Consider the following 22,882-nt stretch of genomic DNA (forward strand, 5'->3'; position numbering starts at 1 on the left):
GTCCAATACAAACTGAGTGCACTGAGCGTGGGTAGAACGACAGCCGCCGGCACCGGCGTGTCTAATACAAACTGAGTGCACTGAGCGAGGGTAGAACGACAGCCGCCGGCACCGGCGTGTCTAATACAAACTGAGTGCACTGAGCGTGGGTAGAACGACAGCCGCCGGCACCGGCGTGTCTAATACAAACTAGTGCACTGAGCGTGGGTAGAACGACAGCCGCCGGCACCGGCGTGTCCAATACAAACTGAGTGCACTGAGCGTGGGTAGAACGACAGCCGCCGGCACCGGCGTGTCTACAAACTAGTGCACTGAGCGTGGGTAGAACGACAGCCGCCGGCACCGGCGTGTCTAATACAAACTAAGTGCACTGAGCGAGGGTAGAACGACAGCCGCCGGCACCGGCGTGTCCAATACAAACTGAGTGCACTGAGCGTGGGTAGAACGACAGCCGCCGGCACCGGCGTGTCCAATACAAACTGAGTGCACTGAGCGTGGGTAGAACGACAGCCGCCGGCACCGGCGTGTCAATACAAACTAGTGCACTGAGCGTGGGTAGAACGACAGCCGCCGGCACCGGCGTGTCCAATACAAACTGAGTGCACTGAGCGTGGGTAGAACGACAGCCGCCGGCACCGGCGTGTCTAATACAAACTAGTGCACTGAGCGTGGGTAGAACGACAGCCGCCGGCACCGGCGTGTCTAATACAACTAAGTGCACTGAGCGTGGGTAGAACGACAGCCGCCGGCACCGGCGTGTCCAATACAAACTGAGTGCACTGAGCGTGGGTAGAACGACAGCCGCCGGCACCGGCGTGTCTAATACAAACTAGTGCACTGAGCGTGGGTAGAACGACAGCCGCCGGCACCGGCGTGTCCAATACAAACTGAGTGCACTGAGCGTGGGTAGAACGACAGCCGCCGGCACCGGCGTGTCTAATACAAACTAGTGCACTGAGCGTGGGTAGAACGACAGCCGCCGGCACCGGCGTGTCTATACAACTGAGTGCACTGAGCGTGGGTAGAACGACAGCCGCCGGCACCGGCGTGTCCAATACAAACTGAGTGCACTGAGCGTGGGTAGAACGACAGCCGCCGGCACCGGCGTGTCCAATACAAACTGTGCACTGAGCGTGGGTAGAACGACAGCCGCCGGCACCGGCGTGTCTAATACAAAATGTGCACTGAGCGTGGGTAGAACGACAGCCGCCGGCACCGGCGTGTCCAATACAAACTGAGTGCACTGAGCGTGGGTAGAACGACAGCCGCCGGCACCGGCGTGTCCAATACAAACTAAGTGCACTGAGCGTGGGTAGAACGACAGCCGCCGGCACCGGCGTGTCCAATACAAACTGAGTGCACTGAGCGTGGGTAGAACGACAGCCGCCGGCACCGGCGTGTCCATACAAACTGAGTGCACTGAGCGTGGGTAGAACGACAGCCGCCGGCACCGGCGTGTCCAATACAAACTGAGTGCACTGAGCGTGGGTAGAACGACAGCCGCCGGCACCGGCGTGTCCAATACAAACTGAGTGCACTGAGCGTGGGTAGAACGACAGCCGCCGGCACCGGCGTGTCTAATACAACTGAGTGCACTGAGCGAGTGGGAACGACAGCCGCCGGCACCGGCGTGTCCAATACAAACTGAGTGCACTGAGCGTGGGTAGAACGACAGCCGCCGGCACCGCGTGTCTATACAACATGTGCACTGAGCGTGGGTAAACGCGACACGCCGGCCACCGGCGTGTCAATACCAAACTGAGTTGCACTGAGCGTGGTAGAACGACAGCCGCCGGCACCCGGCGTGTCTAAATACAAACTAGTGCACTGAGCGGGTAGAACGACAGCCGCCGGCACCGGCGTGTCCAATACAAACTAGTGCACTGAGCGAGGGTAGAACGACAGCTGCCGGCACCGGCGTGTCCAATACAAACTAATGCACTGAGCGTGGGTAGAACGACAGCCGCCGGCACCGGCGTGTCCAATACAAAACTAGTGCACTGAGCGTGGGTAGAACGACAGCCGCCGCACCGGCGTGTCCAATACAAACTAAGTGCACTGAGCGGGGTAGAACGACAGCCGCCGGCACCGGCGTGTCCAATACAAACTAGTGCACTGAGCGAGGGTAGAACGACAGCCGCCGGCACCGGCGTGTCCAATACAAACTAAGTGCACTGAGCGAGGGTAGAACGACAGCCGCCGGCACCGGCGTGTCCAATACAAACTAAGTGCACTGAGCGAGGGTAGAACGACAGCCGCCGGCACGGCGTGTCCAATACAAACTGAGTGCACTGAGCGAGGGTAGAACGACAGCCGCCGGCACCGGCGTGTCCAATACAAACTGAGTGCACTGAGCGAGGGTAGAACGACAGCCGCCGGCACCGGCGTGTCCAACAAACTGAGTGCACTGAGCGAGGGTAGAACGACAGCCGCCGGCACCGGCGTGTCATACAAACTGAGTGCACTGAGCGTGGGTAGAACGACAGCCGCCGGCACCGGCGTGTCCAATACAAACTGAGTGCACTGAGCGTGGGTAGAACGACAGCCGCCGGCACCGGCGTGTCCAATACAAACTAGTGCACTGAGCGTGGGTAGAACGACAGCCGCCGGCACCGGCGTGTCCAATACAAACTGAGTGCACTGAGCGAGGGTAGAACGACAGCCGCCGGCACCGGCGTGTCCAATACAAACTGAGTGCACTGAGCGTGGGTAGAACGACAGCCGCCGGCACCGGCGTGTCCAATACAAACTGAGTGCACTGAGCGAGGGTAGAACGACAGCCGCCGCGCGCTGACTGCTTGGCCGGTTCGTTGTGACGAAATGCGAAACGCTTATACACAATTTCATCCGAACGGGGGTTTAGTAATTTGGTAACAGGGGCTTGGCTGGAATTCAAGATGCGTGTGATTTGAAAGTTAAATGATTACACGTGACTGCGCATTTTCGAAATGAGTTGGGGGGGGGAGGGGGGGTGAACGGTGAGGACATACATCCTTCTACCAAATTACAGCAGACGGGCTTCTCCCTAGATTTGGCCCACTTTATTCTCAAAGTCGGAGGGGGGATGGCTGAAGCCCCCCCCCGAACTGAGTAAGAAACTGCACTGCACCTGACTTATTGAAGCGCGCACGCATCTTTAACCAGTGCAGTGGTAAGGTTCTGCGACGCCAGCACGCATCCTGTGCTCCTGCTCTGCTTTGTCGTCACACACTCTTCACATCTAGACCTATGTAATAGAAACAGCATCATAATGTGGCGGACGCCCCCACACGCTCCGCTGCCACTACTTTCGCATGTGGCGGCCAGCCCGCCGGACGGCCGGCGGGCGGCAGTCTCCAGGTTCGTGCCACGGGCAGCCAGCAGCGCGTAGCGGTGCGCTAAGCAGTCCCCGGGCTTCATACTCGGGAGTGGGGACTCCAGGTCTTATTTCAACTGCACGGGAGTGCGTGCGTGGTCATCTATGCAAACACATTGTTCATGGCCGATCTCACCAGCTCACGTCCGTGTGTGAACCGCTCCTTACCACAGACGGAGGAATTTGGCGGCGATCAAACGGGCTGCAGTTATGCCAACAAATCCGCTAGAGCATGCCTCGTGCGATGACCAGGGTGCTTCCATGAAGATAAACTGATTCTTGTTCCGGAGCGACACCGACAGTCGTCTAACATCTGACAAGACTAGTTCGTTCTTCCACCTGGTTCCTACTTGGGCCAGGCCCTACCAGATCTCTTCCCGGCGGCCCCTGCGAGATCTGCTCCAGGCCAGATTCCGGTTCGCGGCCAGCAGTCAGCCGCATGACACATCCTAATGCCGACGTTTCTTTGGCTTGTATTCACAGCTGATTTTCAAACGGAGACACCTGTGCCCAGCTTCCCAAGATAAAACTACGAACTAAAGCACTTAAACTCGCGCCGTGTGGACAGTTTCAGCACACAAAAAGGTTCCCCAATCGTTTTGTTAACAAACGATCTTACAACTCAAAATCAAACTAGCATGACTACATTGAGAACACGTGTTTACATCGCGCGCTTTCGATTGCGTACAGTCGTAGTTTCGTTCTCTTCTGCAGTAAGTGGGCCCAGGTCCGGGACACAGCCGCGTCCTTGTGCAATTTAAACGAACTTTGATACACAAACTCGAGCTACTTTTCGATGAAACGGGCGCCAAACACCTCCTAAAATCCGGGACCAGCTGCCCAAACAACCAGTGCAGTGCCGCTGGTGCTAATGTAAGTGAAAGACAAACAGAAGCTGTGGGCGCGACACCTGCGGCGCGCGCTACAGCAATATAACCACCGCAAGGAGACTATCACTGACAACACCTAAGCACGCACCTCACCGCCTAACCAGTCGGCCCGCACGCGTCCGGATCGCCACCGATACAGAGGGTCAGTCCTCCGTCGGAACAGAGGGCCGGTCTCCTACCGGGACAGAGTGTCACCCCCCCACCGGTAGAGGGGCGGCTCTCCGCAGGGTCAGTCCCACGCCGAAACAAAGGGCCGTCCCCCGCTGCGACAGACAGCGGGGAAGGGGGGGGGGGGCATAAGGGTCAGCCCCCCCACGGGTTCAGTCCCACGCCAGGACAAAATGTGGGACGCGTGCGGACGCCGGAGGCCGGCGGCGTGCCTTACATCTATCGGAGAGTGAGTCGGCGGCGCGTGCGACGGTGCAGCGCGGCCCCAGGACCACGGCAGAGAAAATATACGCGTCCGTGACGTCACAGCCGGACCCGCCGTTAAGTTGACCGCCGGCCGCCGCCGCTCGGTGCGCGGCTCTCGCCACCGTCCTAGCCCCGCGGCCGCCCGAGGATACCGTAGCACACCAGCCCGCCCGACCAGTGACCGAGCGTCCCGCGTGCCCCGCTACATCGCCGGCCGCCGCCGCTTGGCGCGCGGTTCTCGCTACCGGCCCGGCCCCCGGCCGCCCAAGGATACCGTAACACACCAGCCCGCCCCGATCAGTGACCGAGCGTCCCGCGTGCCCCGCTACACCGCCCGCCGCCAGCCGGCCCGGAACGTCCACCCGTTCATCTCCCGTCACTCCTCCATCGACCCAGACCGGCCCGGTGTCCACCCTTCCCTCCTCCCGGGTCACAGAGCCCACCCGTCGTCCTGCCGCGGCCGGGCGGCAGCGCGCGGCGTCTACTTGGCGCGCGCGCCCGCCTCGCTGGTGGCGGCGTCGTAGCTGGGCGGCGGCGCCGGATAGTTGGCCAGGTCGACCTTGGAGAAGCGCGGGTCGGAGAGCGCCACCTCGTAGTCGGGCAGCGAGGCCGCCGGGTCGGGTTCGGCCGGTGCGCCGCCGCCGCCGCCGCCGCCGCCGCCGGCCTGGCGCATCAGCAGGTAGCGGTAGCAGGCCCACACCATGGCGATGAGGTACGCCTGCCGACGGACGCGGCGCGTCAGCCGACTCAGTAATCCGGCACCTCCCCGGATGTCCGTCGGGCATTACTCGTTCCGCAAACATCCGCTCATCCTCAGGAGCGGGCGCTTGCGGAACGAGTAATGTGATGTGACGTCCTCCCGCTCCACACAACTCACACAGAGGATGGCCTGAGAGCAAAGCGTCGTGCTGAGGACGGTTTCATGACCCATCGGCCAGGCAAGACGCAGAGCCTGCGGTAGTGCGAGCCTTTTTGGCGACCTCACGGCGCTCACCCGTGGGAGCTAGGCCGAGTCCGCACGGACCCGTCGTGCGAGCCCAGTTCGCAGCAACGCCAACAACGAGCCGACGAGACGGGGACGTCTCCGGCCGGCGCGTTTCAATTTGATCACCATGGCGACGAGGAAGGCCCGCGGCCAGCGCGTCTCGCCTTGATCACCATGGCGACGAGGAAGGCCTCCGGCCGGCGCATCTCAACCTGATCACCATGGCAACGAGGATGGCCTCCAACCGGCGAGTCTCACCTTGATCACCATGGCGACGAGGAAGGCCACCATCAGAATGAGCGAGAGCCAGCGCTGGTCCAGGGCGCAGCAGCTGGTCGCGGAACGGCAGGCTCGATGAGCGCACCAGCATCACGTGCAGGTCCGGCATGAAGGAGAAGTAGCTGATCATGGTCAGGCTGGGGAGGAAGCGGCACGTCAGACACCGTCGCTGGAGCGGCACTGGTGCTGGGACGATTCACAGCACACCGGCGTAGTAGATGGAAACATACGGTGCTCGACAACCGCTTACGGCAGACAACAAGCGAACCAGCATGATAACGCATCGTCGTTTTCACGCTAGAGGATCGGTTGAAGAGAAAAACTTCATGGAAAGCTCAAATCAATGTGCTAAAAAACTTGAAAATAGCATTAGCGGGCCGACGTGGCAACACTGCCTACCTGGAGATGCAGAAGTCGAACACTTGCAGACAGAAGAAGGGCATCAGGTAGGAGGGCTGTCCCTTGATGGCGCCTACCACCATCAGCAGCGTGATGATGAACGTGCAAAAGGTGATCATTATGCCTATGTTGAGGTCGTCCACGTTCCAGACCTGGCCGCCCAGCACCGAGTACGTGGGGCCGTACTTGGGCATGACGCGCGGCGGCAGCACCGCCTCGCTGCCGGCCCCTTCCGCCGACAGGTTGGCCGTCGGCGCGCGCTCCAGCTGCACATGTTGCAACATCTCTGGGTGGAAGATGACCATGGCCAGCGCCGACAGGGCCAGCACGTTCATCACCTGCCAAAAGGTTGTGATATGCTCACTGGATGTCAGACAGGGGCAGCATGTTCAATGTTCAGCCCCTTTGTGAATTTCAGGCAGAAAGTTGGCCACCTCCAGCTCATAGGTTGTTGACAGCTAGACTGAGAAATTGAATCAAACATGAGTCAACTAAATCCTCTGAATTGTCGCACATCGGCCGCCTACATGGCAATGTTTGCAAACCGGATAATAACCAGCTCATGCCCTAAATGTTCAAACTGTAGTTTTATCTCTGAATTGTTGCACATCGGCTGCCTACATGGCAATGTGCAAACCGGATGATAACCAGCTCATGCCCTAAATGTTCAAACTGTAGTTTTATCAGTCTGATGCACACATCAACACAACCAGACAGCAGCAACCGCCCAGTCACTGACCAGATGCCACATTCCCAGCATGATGGTGCCAGTGCGCACATGGACGCAGCCGCAGACGCGCTGGCCGCTGGCCCTCTGGCGGCGGCGCGGGCCGATGCGAGGCGACAGCTCAGACTCCTCCATGCTGATGAGACCTGGCAGCATCAGCAGTGTGGAACCCCTGCTTTACCTGATCACCAGGCAACTGAACTCTGAAAATAGATTAGCCTAATCACTTTCAGGTCAATAGCATGTGGCAGGAACCAGAAACTGGACTGGATTCTGCGGAGCACAGCCTAGATACAGTGTTATTAAAGGTGAAATCAGAGATTTGGATAGACAATTCAATAGTAACAAAATAAAACAATGTATCTTAATACAGGAGTTGTGACTTAGCATGGGGGATGCATCAGAAAAAGAATGACTGTGACATGGTGAACTCCAACTTCCAGTATGGGCTTTAAGCAGGATGTATGGCATGACTGCTAACATGTATGTACAATATCTTAATATGTCAATAATAAACAACTGTGCCTTTTTATGGCTGATATGCCAATACATGTTACTTGAATATAGGACACATAAACAATTTTATGGACTGACAAATCTTCCACTTTTTAGTGAATGAGGGCCACTGAGCTTTTACTAGTTCTGAATCCTTCTACAATGAGGATTTCTGACTATCTGATGTGCACCCAAGGTAACAAATAGTACAAATACCTTGCAAAAATAGCTCCTTTCCTAATATATCTTCATTGTTGAATGGGTCAGGGGGTACTTTCCTACCTCATGTTACAAAAGAGCATTGTACATCAATTGTTGTTTTTAAGGCAGAACAGATCATAATTAATAGCAAAACAGGTCATCTATACTCTTACCTTGGAACATAACTAAATATGATACCGAACATCCAACTGCCGCAAACACACAGCAGCCGCGACACCGGCGCCATTACTGCGTGCGGCCACAACATTACTGCTGCGCCAAGCAGCATCAAGAACCATAAAAACATACTGGGCAAGGTAACAAGAATCCATGAGGTTAGATAAGGTAAGGTAAGGTAAGGTTAGGTTAGGTTAGGTTAGGTTAGGTTAGGTTAGGTTAGGTTAGGCTAGGCTAGTTTAGGCTATGTTCTGGACTATTCTGGCCTATGTGTTTCATAAACATACCTAAATGCAATAAGAAACTATTTTCATTGCATTATTATTGTTACCTTGGTCTTGTACATTTTGTATAGTTCTTGGTAAGCAGAAATATTGTAATTACGCAATGGCAATGCAGAAACGGTGCTGGGGAGTCCAGGTGGTGCAGTGCATGTGGCGCTCAGGAGCTCGCCATTGTAGTTATTAAAATTTGAAGGTAGGAGCATGATTCTACCTGTTTTGAGATTACTTTGATATGTTCTGCCTTAAACATGACAAATAGTGTACAGTGATTTTTCTAACATTAGGTAGGAAAGTACAACTACACCACTGGTTAGTTTGAGCTCTGATCCCAGAAATCTTGTCATCCAACTCATTTGGATTTAATCTAAACAAAAAACAATGTTGTAATATTTTCACCCTAAAGAGCAAACGTAAACACCTTTAAAATTGTCTAACTGATATAATTGATATGGACAAATATCACTTCATAAACCATTGACAACCGGGCACAACAATCAAGGAGATGTTAAGATAGTACGGTAAATCCAGCCTAAGCAGTTGCCAGCCAGTCAAGGAATAAGTAATTTAAAAATCCTCCAGAACTATCGTCATGAATGCTGTTATAAACTGCGGAGCACCCGCTTAGTCTACATCAGATTTTTCCACGAACAGCTAGCATAAGTAAAGAAATAAATGGAACGGCGCAATTACGGCAGAACCAGTTGAAGAAATGTCTAAATATCACCACTCACCTTTCACAAAACTCAGTCCCCCCGCCGTCCGCGACCCTCTGGCCAATCCCGATCGATCCCAACCTTCCGCGATCCGGCGCACCCGCAGTCAAGGCTACGTTAAGGTGCGCAGTGGAGCTTGGGTGATAGCAACGGCTGGAAGATGGGTCAGCTGTCTCAAGGCCAAACAAATGACGCATTACTGGAGCACAACATATAACGAGTGAATCAATTGTTAACTACCTGGCACGGAGCCAAGAAAAATAATCTGGAAAACTAAGACGTGACAAAGATCTTTCCAGCAGATATTTTGTGTATTTGCAAAGATACACCAAAATCCACGCCCTTGACAAGTGTGGCGCGTTGGTTTAGTTGTCGGTAACCCCAAAACAAGTTAACCGTCCTTCATTAGTTCGTTCGCACGAACGAAACTACTAAGGGAAGAATCTATAGGCCGTCTGATGTGTCGCTGCTCCTGTTTAGGGAGGAATGTTCCATTGCCCGACCCCCCAGAAGCAGCAAAAAATCCGCTGGGGGCAACTTTCTCAAATTTATTATTTCACTTCAGGCGTCGCCACTGATTTGGCACAAGGAAACGTTGCCGTCGCCAGCTATTCGAAATGAAAACCAGGCAGGAGATTCTGTCGGGCCCTCGAGATTACTCACGAACTCCGCACGGGAACCCTTGCACCCTTCCAGACACATGAGCCTTCGAACAACCGTCCACTTAATCTCTTTGTTGGGGCTCTTGAATGAACCAGTGTCCAGGTCAATTCGAGGGAAAGGTATTCAGAAAAAAATAACTGTAGCATTGCTCTGGAACACAGTCATTACCCATGGCAGGACACACCACTCCAACACAGTCCAATTAATTGGGGAACGCATTTATTCAATGAAAATGAACAGACAGAGCAATGGAAAGCGCCGTCAACGGACCATGAACATGAAGGGGAGACGAGCAACAAGACTAGCACCACCCCGTGCGCTTCCATACAGGCAAATTCATCCAGCGCGCAACCACAGCCAATCCACGACATGAAACAAGAGGCCCGATAAGTGACTTCTTCTGCGCGGCAAGCCACGTCCGATCACGACTCCTATCGCCGTGAGCCAGGTCCCATCACGACTCCTACCGCCGTGAGCCAGGTCCCACCACGGCTCTGCCACTGCGAGCCATAGCTAATCACGGCCACTGTCGCGGACGGTAGGACCGGTTACGCCACTTCCTCGGTGGGCCCGTCGAAAATAGTCCTGACTCATGCCGGCGTCGTGATCGGCGCCGCCCACGTTCAGCATATTGAGCGTCACGTCCGACTTGACCGCCAGGCTGGCCTGCTGTTTGGCGCTAGGCGCCGGCCGCGGCCGCGCCGCCGCCCCGCCGTGCGCCTGCGCTCCGCCAAAGGCTTTCGTCTTGAGCGCGTTACGGATCTGGCTCCTGGCGATAGACCACAAGAGCGGTCGGTGCTAGCGCCAGAGTCCTGGGGTCTCGAGGGGGGGGGGGGGGGGACGGGGCAGCCGACCCCGATCACGGCATTACGAATCTGTCTGCTGTGGACATGAAACTGCTATGTCAGTCAGCGCATTCTATAGGGGAGATTATGTCACGCTAGTAACGTTGCCCCACAGGCCTCGTAATCTTGCCCAAAGTACGAGTCTGGCCGCTGCGAAGCCACGCGATTCGCCTAGCCATCACACCAAACATGATATTCATATGGAAGGTCTCGACACAGACGTCAGCAATATGCACACAAAGCACAGACACATCGTTGGGAGGAATGGGAGGGTGTCATAGCTCCAGAAGGTTGAGAAAATAATGAGCACAGAGCACCAAAACACGCATTGCACTTTATTCGGCCTATCGCCCTGGTCTAGTGTCTCAGTTTGCAGGCAGTTCTCATGCCAGGCGAGGGCGATAGTCCGAACAATTATTCCATTCAAGATCACAGAATCTCACTTACACGCTTCGTGTTTTCAGGATTTCGCCGATCTTCTGAGGGTCTGCGCCAAATCTTTTCACGGCTTCATGAAGCATTCGATTTCTTCCTCACGCCATTTTCCACTGAAACCGTCAATAAATATAGCATCCCGGGGTGCCGTCAGGTACTAAATGTTACAGGGTCTTGCTTTATTGCCGTTTCAAAGGTCAAAAACATGCGATGGCTGCAATGCTCCAAAAGGTTAATGGGACTGGTGCCCCATTAACACCAGTGGCAGTTAGAACCAAGGCATTGATAGCAGTTATGGGCTGTGCATGCCATAAACCAGTTACAATATCAGCATATATGGAGAGTGAACTGACACCCAATTGCAAACAAACCAGCATCCCACATCTCACTGATGTATAAATCATGACATCCCAGTGATTCACCTGTTGGTGGCATTGGGTGATGCCTGTTGTAGCTGCACAGCCATATTACCCAGCCGGTTGAATGCCTCGCCAGCCTCCACAAAGATCTCGCCCCACCTATTGATGAGTGTGACAGTCCTGATCAGCCATTGGCAGTTCAGCATAGTGTAGAGGTGACAAGGCACCAAAATCCACACAGCTGCTGCCAGATACCATGGGCAAATGTGACCAAACATGTCTATGACATCCCTTCTCACCATGGGCACAAACATGAGGACACAACACATATATCCAGACCAGGATAATACTACTATTCACAATATTTCCTCAGCTTAGAGGTCTACACACATACAGGCCAACAATTAACAAGACATTCATGTGGGTCAAGCAGGTGGTCACAAAACAAACCTTGCTTGCTGAATTCATGCTTCCTGGACTTGTTCTCTAAGGTCATCAAACTATGACACACATGATTGGAAACCTGAAATGATTGAGGACTTCACTTCCAGTGCACACTGCTTCAGTTAATGGTACCATGGTTATCCTCTGTTCAAGCAGATTCAATACATTATCTGCATAAAAATATTTGCTTCAAACTACCAGCACACCAGATGTTACAAATGTGTTGTGATTCCATATCTTGCACTTGTTCTGCAAAGTGCACCACTTCCAGCCATAAAAAGAGCAAAAACTAAAGGTGGTTGTTGGCATAGATCCACCACAGTGCAGACCTTGAAGATTTGGATACTTTCTGAGAATCAACAGCAAAACCAATCATTGTCATGACCACTGACATTTGACATTTAATCTACATCCATTTGTATTCCAATTTGGCTGATCAAATGTTTGTTTTCAGGTCAAGTAATTGTGTCCAAAACAAATTCATGAGCCCACCAGTATGCTAACCTGAGGACACAGTCTTTATCTTATGACTGCTGGGCAATGAAAAGACTTGATCTCAAGAGGCACCTGATTGTCTCAAGACTCAGTACATCAGCAACATGTAAGGTCATTGCTTTACAACTTGCAGCTGGTTAATCTGTTTTTGACCTTGTGATTTTGTCATAGCATTATAACCTCCCCAAACCTAGTGATGGCCACTTCAAAAATTCAGGATGAATAACTCCTTAAGAATTGAAGAGAAAAATGCAGGCAAATGCATGCATTCACCCACTTTGCTCCTATTTTCTTCAACCAGTATACAAAAATATAACAAAAGCACTTCTTTGCATGGGTAATTTACATTACTTGAGCAGTTTCAGCAAAATCATTGCACAAAAATACACAACCAGGTAACAGCCACACAGCCAAACACAGGGAAGTGACAGAGGACTTTGGTGTCACATCATGTTACACCCATTACAGATGATTGTCTACCAGACCAGGAGGTTCAATAGATTTACTTAAGGATCTCCAATGCCATCAGGAAAAATCCGATGGTATTTCAAGACAAGCAGGATGGTAAGCAATACAATGGGTCCTGTGAGTCATGTATCATAACCAGGGCCCTTTAACTCCTGCTGTGGCTGCGGTACCTATTCTTAAGGGCCTTGGCTTCTAAAAACTAAAACCCCTGTGTTAACCTAATGGAACACTGTGAGCCTGACATTACGGCAATTCATAGGAAGCTTAGCGAAACCTTCCTGCGTTCTCCAGCAATCTGCCCTGGCAATTGGCAGCAGTTTCAACGAAGAACAGATCACGGTCGCTGCAATGATGGCATGGCTGTCCTCCACACTGAAATAACTTCCATCCTCCTTTTAACCATCAGGCTCAGTAACAAAACGCTTGGACTAAATTAATTAAATGTTACTAGGCACCCAACCAAGTTCCGTCAGCATTGTGATTATTTCGGCGATGCATCTGCCACCTGCCACCGTTTTTACGAGGGGTACGTGTATTCCCCCGTTACACTCGGAGAGTTTGCCATAACCGGCCGTACGTCAGTTGTGTTTAAAGATGAGAATTCAGGCATGGTATTTACGCTCTTGACGCCTAGTGGTAGTCCTCATACATAATTTTTATATATCTTAAATGATGACACTTAACAAATTATGTATTATTTTACATGCTATAATACTAAAAGACAGCATGTTATCGCACAAAATTGTACAACTTATGATAAAAACCAAACTAAGGTATTTATGGAGCCTCAGTGAAGCCAAGTTAGTTTCGTCCCTGCTGCGTGTGTGGAGCTGGCGTTTCCATGACCTGTGATACCGGTCCTGCGTTTAAGCCCAGGGGTTTCGCACTCTAATCCAAGACAGGTTCAAGCTACCGGCCCCCTGAGTTCCTGCGATTGTTTGGCAGTTGAGTTGTACGTATGTTATCTAGGGGTGGGGTTTGAAGAGGCCGTTGAATAATAGGCGGTCGCCGGGGTGTTTTTGTCCATTGCAACCAACCGGGGGTAAGCAAGGTGGAGTGGAGTAAGTTGAAATACACACACAGTGCCATGTGAGGCAACAGCAATGCCTTATGAACGAAATGCGCAAAATAGTGTAGAAAGGCTGTTTTTTTACTTCCTCAGGTCACCATCTTATCAGATTTCATTGCTTTACACAAGCCAAGATTCTTCGGTAAATGCTGGTGGGTTATAATGGCAAGGATTGCAGTAGCCATATCCATACTACCTAATAAGACATATCACAAAAATATACTCAATGGGTAAAAGAGTAAACAAGGTTATCATTCACTTAGTTGTCATTTAATTCAGGTAGGGTCAACATTGGCTATGCAATCAGCCAGGTTTTGGTTATGCTGGGGTACAGTGAGGGGTGGATACACTGAGAGAAGGGGGGGGGGGCATGGTCCCCTTGGGCTGAAGTAGCACCAGAGTCATGTGGTGAGGGGGCCCAAAATCTTCATGTCATGCTTGCATAAACTTTGTTTTCAAGATGCACCAATGTTCAGAACACCACAAATAGCCCCAAATCTTCAAGTTTAACTGACAAATTTAAGAAGCATTGACCTCTAAAAATGAAATATACCAAATTTGTAGACTATTCCTGCTGAAGATATTTTAGTGATAGAAAAATTGACATGAAATTGAGGTGGCAGAAATTGGGAGTTCTTGATAGAGGGAAATCAAGTGTCGTGGAGCACCATAATAAATTGTGACCTTTCCCTTGCCAAAATTCTGAATCAACCCCTGGGTGTGATTGGCTCCTTCATAGCTGTATTGTGAGTGAAGTTCAGTAAAAAAAACTGAGTTTCATAGGTGTGTAAAGAGCAGAATATGGTTATATTCTAACAGCTTATAAGATTTAATGTGTAACTTTTCATCACATGCATAACTTAGAATAGATGCCATGCCATGCTAAGGAGGAGTACTTGTTGCAACACAATCTCATATACTACATTTTGCCAGCAATATGCAAAAATTGGCTTGGTTGGAAAAACAAATGAAATATATGCAAATTGGATCTTGCACTCTTGTGAGCATATTCACAGCTGAGCTCTTTACACATACAACTAGCTAGGTCTACTCAAAATTAATAGACAGCCACACTTAGAAGTGCAAATGGAAAGTCTTTTCTAAAGCTTGCCTCTGAAACTAATAAGTTGTTGTTGAATGCAAGATCATTTATTATGGAGGCTCTTGGATATCTTTTCTTCCCTCTGCCCATCAGCATGGTTTTCTTCCTTGGATGTTCCTGCATGACCCAGCTGCTGTATGTGCTTGACAAGTGGTCACAAATCTTGGAACTTTGAGTGCTAGTGGATTCCATGTACATGTTTTTCAGGAAAGCTTTTGATAGTTTGCAGGCTGTTGGTGAAATTTGAGAAGTGAAAAGCTCATGCAAAAGTTGTGAGTTTGACTGCAGCTTTCCTTGCAGGGCATTAACAGAGTGTTGGCAGGAGGGCAGTGCTCAGCTCAGGCAAAACTCACTGAGTGACATCCCCCAAGGGCCAGTGTTAGGGAGTTTCCCAATTTCCTGCCAAAGTGGTGGGGAGGTGGTACCATGTAGCCCCATCTGCTGGGTACATTATGAAGCCCCAAGAACAGCAGTTTGTGATTACAGATCTTTTTCATAAGGGTTTCTAGCACAATTTTCCATGTGGCCCATTATTAGTGGATGGGCATCACTTTTCTCAAAAGTTTTTTCCTTCCCCTATCTGGTTAAATTGCTTGAGAAGAAAGGACTGGTTGTCAACTGGTAACTTACTCCATAAGTAGGAAGTCTGGATGGGTCTGCATGTACTTGCATAAGTAGGCACCGCATGGTCCATCCCACAGCTCAGTTGGTTAGAGCTCCCATCTTCGGATCATCCCATAGGTGAAGGTTGGGCTCAAGCTGCTGTTGGTGCTTGCTATTTGCCACTGACTAGGATGGGCTGCAGCTGGTGTTAGCTACCATAGTTGAGGTCAGGGTAGCATGGTAGACTGTCCTGAGCATTGTAGCACATTCCATGGTCTCCACAAAATTCTGCCACTTACCTGGAATTTCACAGCTGGATGGTGGTGTTAGAGGCTTACACATCAAACAATGATAAGCATGGGGACCCACCACTGGTCCCAGAAAGCCATTCTATGAAAAAATTGGACAAAACCTAGAAAAGGTACCTTTCCTGTATGTGGCACTCCCAATAAATTCTTGCTGGCACTTCCAATAGACCAAAAGTTATCATCAAAGTTTCAACCAGTATCCATGAATTTGCCATCATAATGAACATAGACATTCAGGATTTCAAATCTGGAGCATCTGACAACTCCATGTTGTGCTTTGGTGATTATGTATATGATCTCACTGAATTGGCATAGCAATCTGGAAATTAAGTGGTGTCTTATTAGATGGTGTAATATTTGCTGATGTTACAGTGCCATAGAGTGATAATACATGCCAATTTTGTGTGGTAATATGCCTATGAATATCCTTGTCACTTGCCTGATAAGTTTGCTTATTTGGTGCAGGGCTTACCATGGTGGACGTGCGTCTGAAGACACTGCTGGTGCTGTTGGTGCTCTCACTGTACGTGCGCGCTTCCAAGTACCAGGCCGAGACTGAAGACAACGACTTTGCCGACTTTGAGGAGTTTGACGACGACGAGTTCGAAAAGCCGTACCAGACCAAGGAGGAGCCGCGGGAGCCAGAGAGGAAGACAACTCCTAGTCCTGTACAGGATGCCGTATTGGACGACGACGACGGGCTGGTGGAGGTGAGTAGAGTCCGAGCAGAATATTAGCAGTGAGTGGGCAGAAGATTAACAAGGCATTTTGTTTTCGTCTTTGCACTGTGGGCGACAATGTAGTGACACTGGGTTGAGCCACTTACACATGCTCTGAGTGGCAGTGGGGTATTGAGATGTCAGAGTTGTTAGCATTTATGCAGTGTGCACTGTTGTTGTTATCAGATATGTATCTCTTGATTTCAGACAGAAGATGAATTTGAACATTTTCAAGATGAGGAGGAGTTTGAGGGTTTTGAATCCGCATCGCCAAGTCAAGGCAGCAAGGAGCAGCCGAAAATAACGATCGCGAATGTAAGGGGGACCGTTTCTACTCCAGGAACTTACATGCTGATGCTGTGGGAACCATTTGGGCATCAGTTGCCATGAATATGGTTATGAATAATTTAGTGGAAAGGTGAGATAAGCATGACAATGATGGTTTGCTGTGGGTATACTTTTCCCGTACATGTTCAACGCGATAGAAGTAGGCGTGAAGTTCTGATCGGCAGGCGGTCCGCCGGACTTAATACACGACCACATGCTGGCCCTGCTCTTCTAGGTTCCTGTCCATCGCTCCACCAACTGGGACAAGTTCTATGTGGAGATGCTGATGATTGCTGGCATCGTTGTCTACTTCATCAACTTCGTGTCCGGGAAGACTCGGAACCAGAAGCTGGCGAATGCCTGGCTGGCCGCCCACAAGCCACTGCTGGAGAGCAACTTTTCACTAGTCGGTCAGTGCACTGGTGCCCGCAGTGGTGTAACGAGTACATGTTCGCTCTCAAAACACCACAAGCATGGCTATTGCTGTCTTTAATATTGTGACCGTGAGTTGCCGTGTTTTCGGTTTGAAGTGCGTGCTTGGCTGGCGCTCAAGTCGAACGTCTGCCGTGTCTCAATCTTGGGACTATGAGACGAACGGTGTCAGCCTTTTCTTGTGACACTGGGATGCCCCCTGTGATCCTCTAACCCACTGCCTGACCTCATTGGCAGCAGATATGGCAAGGTCTCGTGCTGAGACGTCTCTCTGTTGTGCCGAACAATGCTGTAGATTGCTGTTCAGAATGTGCTGAGCGTTCTGGCGAGATTTGTCGTGACTTGAAAGCGTGTGGTTGGCAGGGGACGACGGTAAGGCTGAGCCGGGCGGCGGCGCCCTGCTGAAAGAGTCTGAGAACACGTACACGCTCTGGTGCAGCGGCCGCGTCTGCTGCGAAGGCATGCTCGTGCAGCTCAAATTCCTCAAGGTAGGCGGCCGCCGCGCTCCGTACGTGCCATGCCTGGTTCTGTGTGTACGCTGCTGTAGTGCACCCGTGGATACTGCCTGCCCGCGCCCGGCCCAGTTGGTGAGCCGTTCTGTGTTGGGTCAATGGTGTGTGCCCTTGTATGCATGATTTATCATTTTGCGGAGGCAATGTGCCGTCTGTCCATATTGTGATCTGTGTTTTGAAACGACTTCGTTGTGTTGCCCGCGCTCAGTCTGCCTTGTCACGTTTGCCGCAGGGATGCTGAACACTACACACGGGCTCTGAGGCTTTGTCTCTTGCCTTCCTTATTTGCAGTCGTGGTCGTGATCTGTTTGTAATGCGCGTGCACGCATGCGTCGACATGCCGCCACGTGACAGGCTGTAATGAAAGGCGATGGATTACCTGTCACGTGCGCAAGTCTGAACACCGTCAGCAACTAGGAAAGATTAGCGGGATAGAAAGAACGCAAATCTGCACAAAATGCATAATATTTCGTGTAGCTTGTTGTTGCTGTGTGTATGGATAACGTTTTGTCGGCTGTTTTTTTCAGCGTCAGGACCTTGTGTCTGTCATGTCCACCATGATGAAGTCTGCCTCAGACCAAGTAGAAATAAAGGTCACGATGAATCCGGAGGAGATGGACACCTTTGTGTTTTGCTTAGCCAGCAAGAAGTCGGCGGCCAAGCTGGCCAAGGAGATGACCGACCTGGTGAGAGTTCAGACCTTCCTTCACATTTGTTTCGCGTTGGGGGTGGGGGAAGACGTCGCGGAGGTATCGACAAGTGGCAGTCGTTGCTCCTTGTAATGTAGTGTGTTCCATGAAAGATATAACATGTGCCCTGTACAACATTTTGGCTTCTAGCATGCGGACCGCTGTGGTGAAAGCTATTGGCCATGTGGTTGTTCCAAGGGCGAGCACCGTAAGTGCGCTTATGCTGCTGGTTAGCATTGTTATCTGCAGTAACATGCTGTAAGCATTGACACATGATTTGTTCCTTTCCTTCGTAAGCTTGGTGTGAGCTGGAATTGAGTATATGGGTGCCTGACATAAAAAGGCTTGGTTTTTTTGACGCGTAGTCCACGACCAGCCATGGACGCGCAGCTCACGGCCCGCTGCAGCAACCGGGTCCCGGGCTGCCGACCCCGTCCGGGACCTCCACACCCATGCCCCTCCACAGAACACGTACTGTCCGGAGCGGAAGTCGGCAGAGCGGCACGGCCTGCCAGCGCACTTCTCGCTCATGTCAGAGATCCACGAGGCGACGGCGGCGGTGCTGGACTCGCGCGTCACGGCCGTCGTCACAAGTACCCCGACCTGGTGGACTTCATTCACGTGTCCGATCAGTACTCGGGGCCGAAGCATGGTGGGTGCGGTGCAGGCGCAAGCGGCCAGCCCCGGTCGGAATGGGGCGGAATGGTCCGGCGTTGGGGCCCCGGGAGGTGTGTGTGGAGCGACAGACGGAACAGACGTTGGGAACCCCAAAAACGTGCGCGTTGACCGGTGCTTTGAGGCCGAAACACGGCGTTTTACCGCAGGAGACAGACCAGTATTGGGAGCGAAGCTGTGGGTGTGTTAGAGCACACATGAACCTTGGAGTCGAGGCGGGCTGGGGTGGAGGAGTCGTGCTCAGGCTGACAGACGGGTTCGCGAGGCGAGGCTCGACAAGCGCCGTGTTCTGGCGTCGCCTCTCGGCCGACGCAGCGCTGCGAGAGAGGCGGGCCAGGGTGGAGGAGTCGTGCTCCGGCTGACGGACGGGTACGCGAGGCTCGACAAACGCCGTGTTCTGGCGTCACCTCTCGGCCGACGCAGCGCTGCGAGAGAGGCGCGCGCGTGTGGCGTCTCGCCCAGACGTCCGCTCATGGCACCGCCGCCGCCCTCAGATCGACGACTCGGCGCCAGTGGAGCCGCCCAAGGTGCGGCCGACGCTGGCGTTCGGCTTCAACCTGCCGGGCCGCGGCCGCCTGCTGCCAGCCGACGTCGAGACGGTGCGGCCGCTCATGCAGCTCGTGCTCTACATGGTGGACCGCATGAAGCGCTGCAAGCTCGGCAGGGAGGTAAGGCGACCGGCACGGCTGCCGCGCGGCACGGGACACGCGCGGGGAACAGCGCTGCTCACCGTGCTTCCTTACGGTGGCGTGACGTTATCAGAGATGGCTGTATTGTGGCGGACTTGGTGAGTTTTGCCAGCACGGCTGCATATTGGGTGGTGCATTGTGTTGGTAGGTACCATTCCGAGGCGCGTTCCTCCCTTGTGTTTTATTCTGTGCAGTTTTAGTAAGTTGATCACTTCGCGGCCAACTTAAACTAGGATTCATTTGCCACAAATCCTCATGCCCTCTCATCCGTGTGGGCCCGCTTGAGTCCCAAAGCGGCTGTCACTCTTACAGTGTATGAGAGGTCATTGGGCGCCAGTTGACGGTGTCGCGCCCCGTCCTCCCGTGCTGGCGCGGAGTGACCGTTGCTGTGTGGTTGCCAGGCTCGACTGAAGGCGGAGAAGAACCGACTGCGCGTGCAGGAGGCGTACCTGAAGCAGACGCACCAGTCGCGCGCCGAGAAGGCGCAGGCCAAGCGCGAGGAGAAGCGCCGCCTGGAGAAGGAGCGCATCATGGAGGAGGAGGACCCCGAGAAGCAGCGCCGCCTCGAGGAGAAGACCGAGAAGCGCGAGGCCAAGCGACGCGCCCAGATGCGCCAGATGAAGGTGAAGGCGCTGTGAGAGGCGCCGCCTTCGGTCGGCTGCCGTGCTGGCCCGCCGGTCCTGCCCGCCGCGCTGGTGTGTCGCGGCCAGCGGCCGGCGGCCGGTTGTCGGGCGTGCGGCCGCCGGCTGACGCCATCGGCACGTCTGTCTCCCGGAGCGTCTGGTCTGCAGTCACGGCGCTGGTCTTCCTGCATGGTTGAGTGCAGGTTGACGCTGGTCCGTGCCCCTCCGTTGAAACGATCCTTCTGCTGGCTTCAAGTGCGCTCCCAGAAGTCGCCGTAAATGACGGCGCAGTGCGTGTCATTCGCGGCTGCCCCTCGGCTCGGTCCGGCGAATGAGTTGAATGAGTTTATCTCCTTTGTTATTCAATGGTTTGGAGCTTCTCTTTTGTTGAACTGCCGCCAGGGTGGCTCCATGTGTTCGTTGATTGGTCAGCCGTGTTGTAAAATGACATATCGCCCCATTACCTATCTGCATAGGTCAATACGCCGCCAACTTTCATCCCTGGCATGGTTATGCTTTCGTTAGCTGGAATTGGCGTGAACTTGACGGTTTACCCTCGCCGAGAGGCCGGGCCGTCCTGTTTCGCCAGCTTCCGGCGTGGCCGACGAAGTTTGGTTGGCATGTGATGTTACTGCTGACTGGCGTGCCAACAGACCCACCTGATGTACTTTCAACCTGTTTTTGTTCAGCTGCCGCATTATTTTGTAGACTGTCGAGCATTCCGTCTCATTGATGGATCCCGGAGATTTACGTAACATTTGGGCACACTCCTGTCAGCAGCGTGTCTCGCTTCGTCACTAAGACCGAGCCGTTCGATTTGTCCCGTTTGGATCTCATGATTGAGTGCAGTGATGTAATCGGAAACTCAAAAATAGCGAAAATCTGCCATGGAGCGCGTTGTGAAACCGACTCGGCGCATTCTCCGGAATTCGTTTAGCTGCTTTACTCCGGTCTTTCCTCCCCAGCCCCCCCCCCCCCCGCCCCCCGTCCCACAGGAGACCATCAGATGGCACGGCTCCCCTCAGAGGAGTGCGGCCGGACCTACGACCGGTCGCGGACTGCAGCCCCCGTCGGCATCGCTTATGTGTGGTATTGGTGCGTGTGGGGTGCGTATCCGCATGGCGTGTTTCGTGTCGGCGTGTTCTGCAGGTTTGATGTAGCGTCTCGCCTGCGTAGCCAGGCACACTGTGAGCGGCTGGGTCCCGGTTGCAATACTCGCAGGGTAATACACGCGATCGACTGATGCGCCGTGGTCCGGTGGCCTGCTCCGTGTCCGGCCAGGAGATAACCTGAAGCCCTGACGCCTGGCGAGCCGCTCTCCTGAAACAACCGCTGGGGACGTCTGGCCGGCACAGGCTGCATGTCCCGCGAGCGAGCACGACAGCGGGCTCTGGGTGGGACAGGCTGGCTTGCTGCCTCCCGTCCGTCGGGTTGCAGAACATCATCACCGTGAGTTATCGCCAATCCTAGCGCGTGCCTGAGATTGGAGGCTCTGTGGACGGTCGGCGGCGCAGCTTCAGCTCCAGGCCGTTCTGACGCCCGGGCCAGATTCCTCGGGTCCAGCGCAGTCCAGTCCTGTTCAACCACTGCGAGCGAGCCAGTGCTGTGTGGCGTGGTTCATTTGCCAGTCTCAGTCTAAACCGGGTATTTTTTTCTTTGAAAATTTAGTCAGAACTTTTTGATTGGATCTATTTTGGGGATCAGAACACACACCAAACAGTGCGTGGTGCGTGAGCCCCGACATCACCTGATCGGGGAATTGCAAGTCAATGACAGATTTTGTGGCGAAGGTTTCACGTACCGTAATGCTCGGCACGGCCAGCCCCAACCTCGAACGTCTTCTGACCTTAAGCCTGGCCACTGCCACCGGCCGTAGGTCATCCCAATCATGAGCAAAGTGCCTGCGTTTAAAGTGCCTCGAGCCTTGCTCGCCACGGACGAATGAACCTCAAGACAGGCGCCCTAGCCACTTAAGCTACTGGAACGGAGCGCCCGCTGTTGATCTGGTTTGTTCCAGTCCCAATCTGGTCCGATCTGATCGGGTCTGATGCGGTTGTATCCAGTCCAGTCTGCTTTGGTCTGGTTCGACCTGGTTTGGTCCAGTCTGGTCTGCTGCGCTCTGATCTGGTCTGATCCGGTCCGGTCCGGTGTGTTCAGGTTTGGTCTGGTCGGCACGCTGACGGGGCCGCGCCGGTACGCGCCGACACCGAGGCCCGCGCCCAGTGTATGTGTTAATGGGGCATGTTTGGTCTGGTCGGCCTGCTGACGGGGCGGTGCCGGTACCCGCCGGCGCCGAGGCCCGCGCCCATAGTATGTGTTAGTGGGACATGTCGGCGAGAACGTAAGGCGTGCGCGGGTACACGCAGCGGCATCGGATAAATGCAGGTGGTCAGTGGGCAGCAATGCTGCTATGGGTTTACCTCGGTCCAATAATAGTGCGCAAATTGCAGTTACCTGGTTTTTATTATGTTTCCATGTTTCCGAAGTGGTTTCCGATGTGTACGAG

At 53.1% G+C, this 22,882-nt stretch overlaps 1 protein-coding gene and 1 pseudogene across 1 annotated transcript; one reads left to right on the forward strand and one right to left on the reverse strand.

Moving 5' to 3' along the window:
- Window positions 1-4,961: 4,961 nt before the first annotated feature.
- On the reverse strand, window positions 4,962-8,959 carry LOC119109703 (lysosomal-associated transmembrane protein 4A-like). Its single transcript, XM_037233432.1, is given in 6 exon segments — window positions 4,962-5,377; window positions 5,903-5,968; window positions 5,970-6,060; window positions 6,323-6,660; window positions 7,062-7,252; window positions 8,938-8,959. Coding segments are annotated over 5 exon segments (876 nt in total). The 5' UTR covers window positions 7,206-7,252; window positions 8,938-8,959; the 3' UTR covers window positions 4,962-5,140.
- Window positions 8,960-13,450: 4,491 nt separating this feature from the next.
- Window positions 13,451-20,416, forward strand: LOC119109705 (coiled-coil domain-containing protein 47-like; annotated as a pseudogene).
- Window positions 20,417-22,882: the final 2,466 nt, after the last annotated feature.

This window comes from Pollicipes pollicipes, unplaced genomic scaffold (genome assembly GCF_011947565.3).
Source record: "Pollicipes pollicipes isolate AB1234 unplaced genomic scaffold, Ppol_2.1 Scaffold_7231;HRSCAF=8579_pilon_pilon_pilon, whole genome shotgun sequence".
Classification (NCBI taxonomy): Eukaryota; Metazoa; Arthropoda; class Thecostraca; order Pollicipedomorpha; family Pollicipedidae; genus Pollicipes; species Pollicipes pollicipes.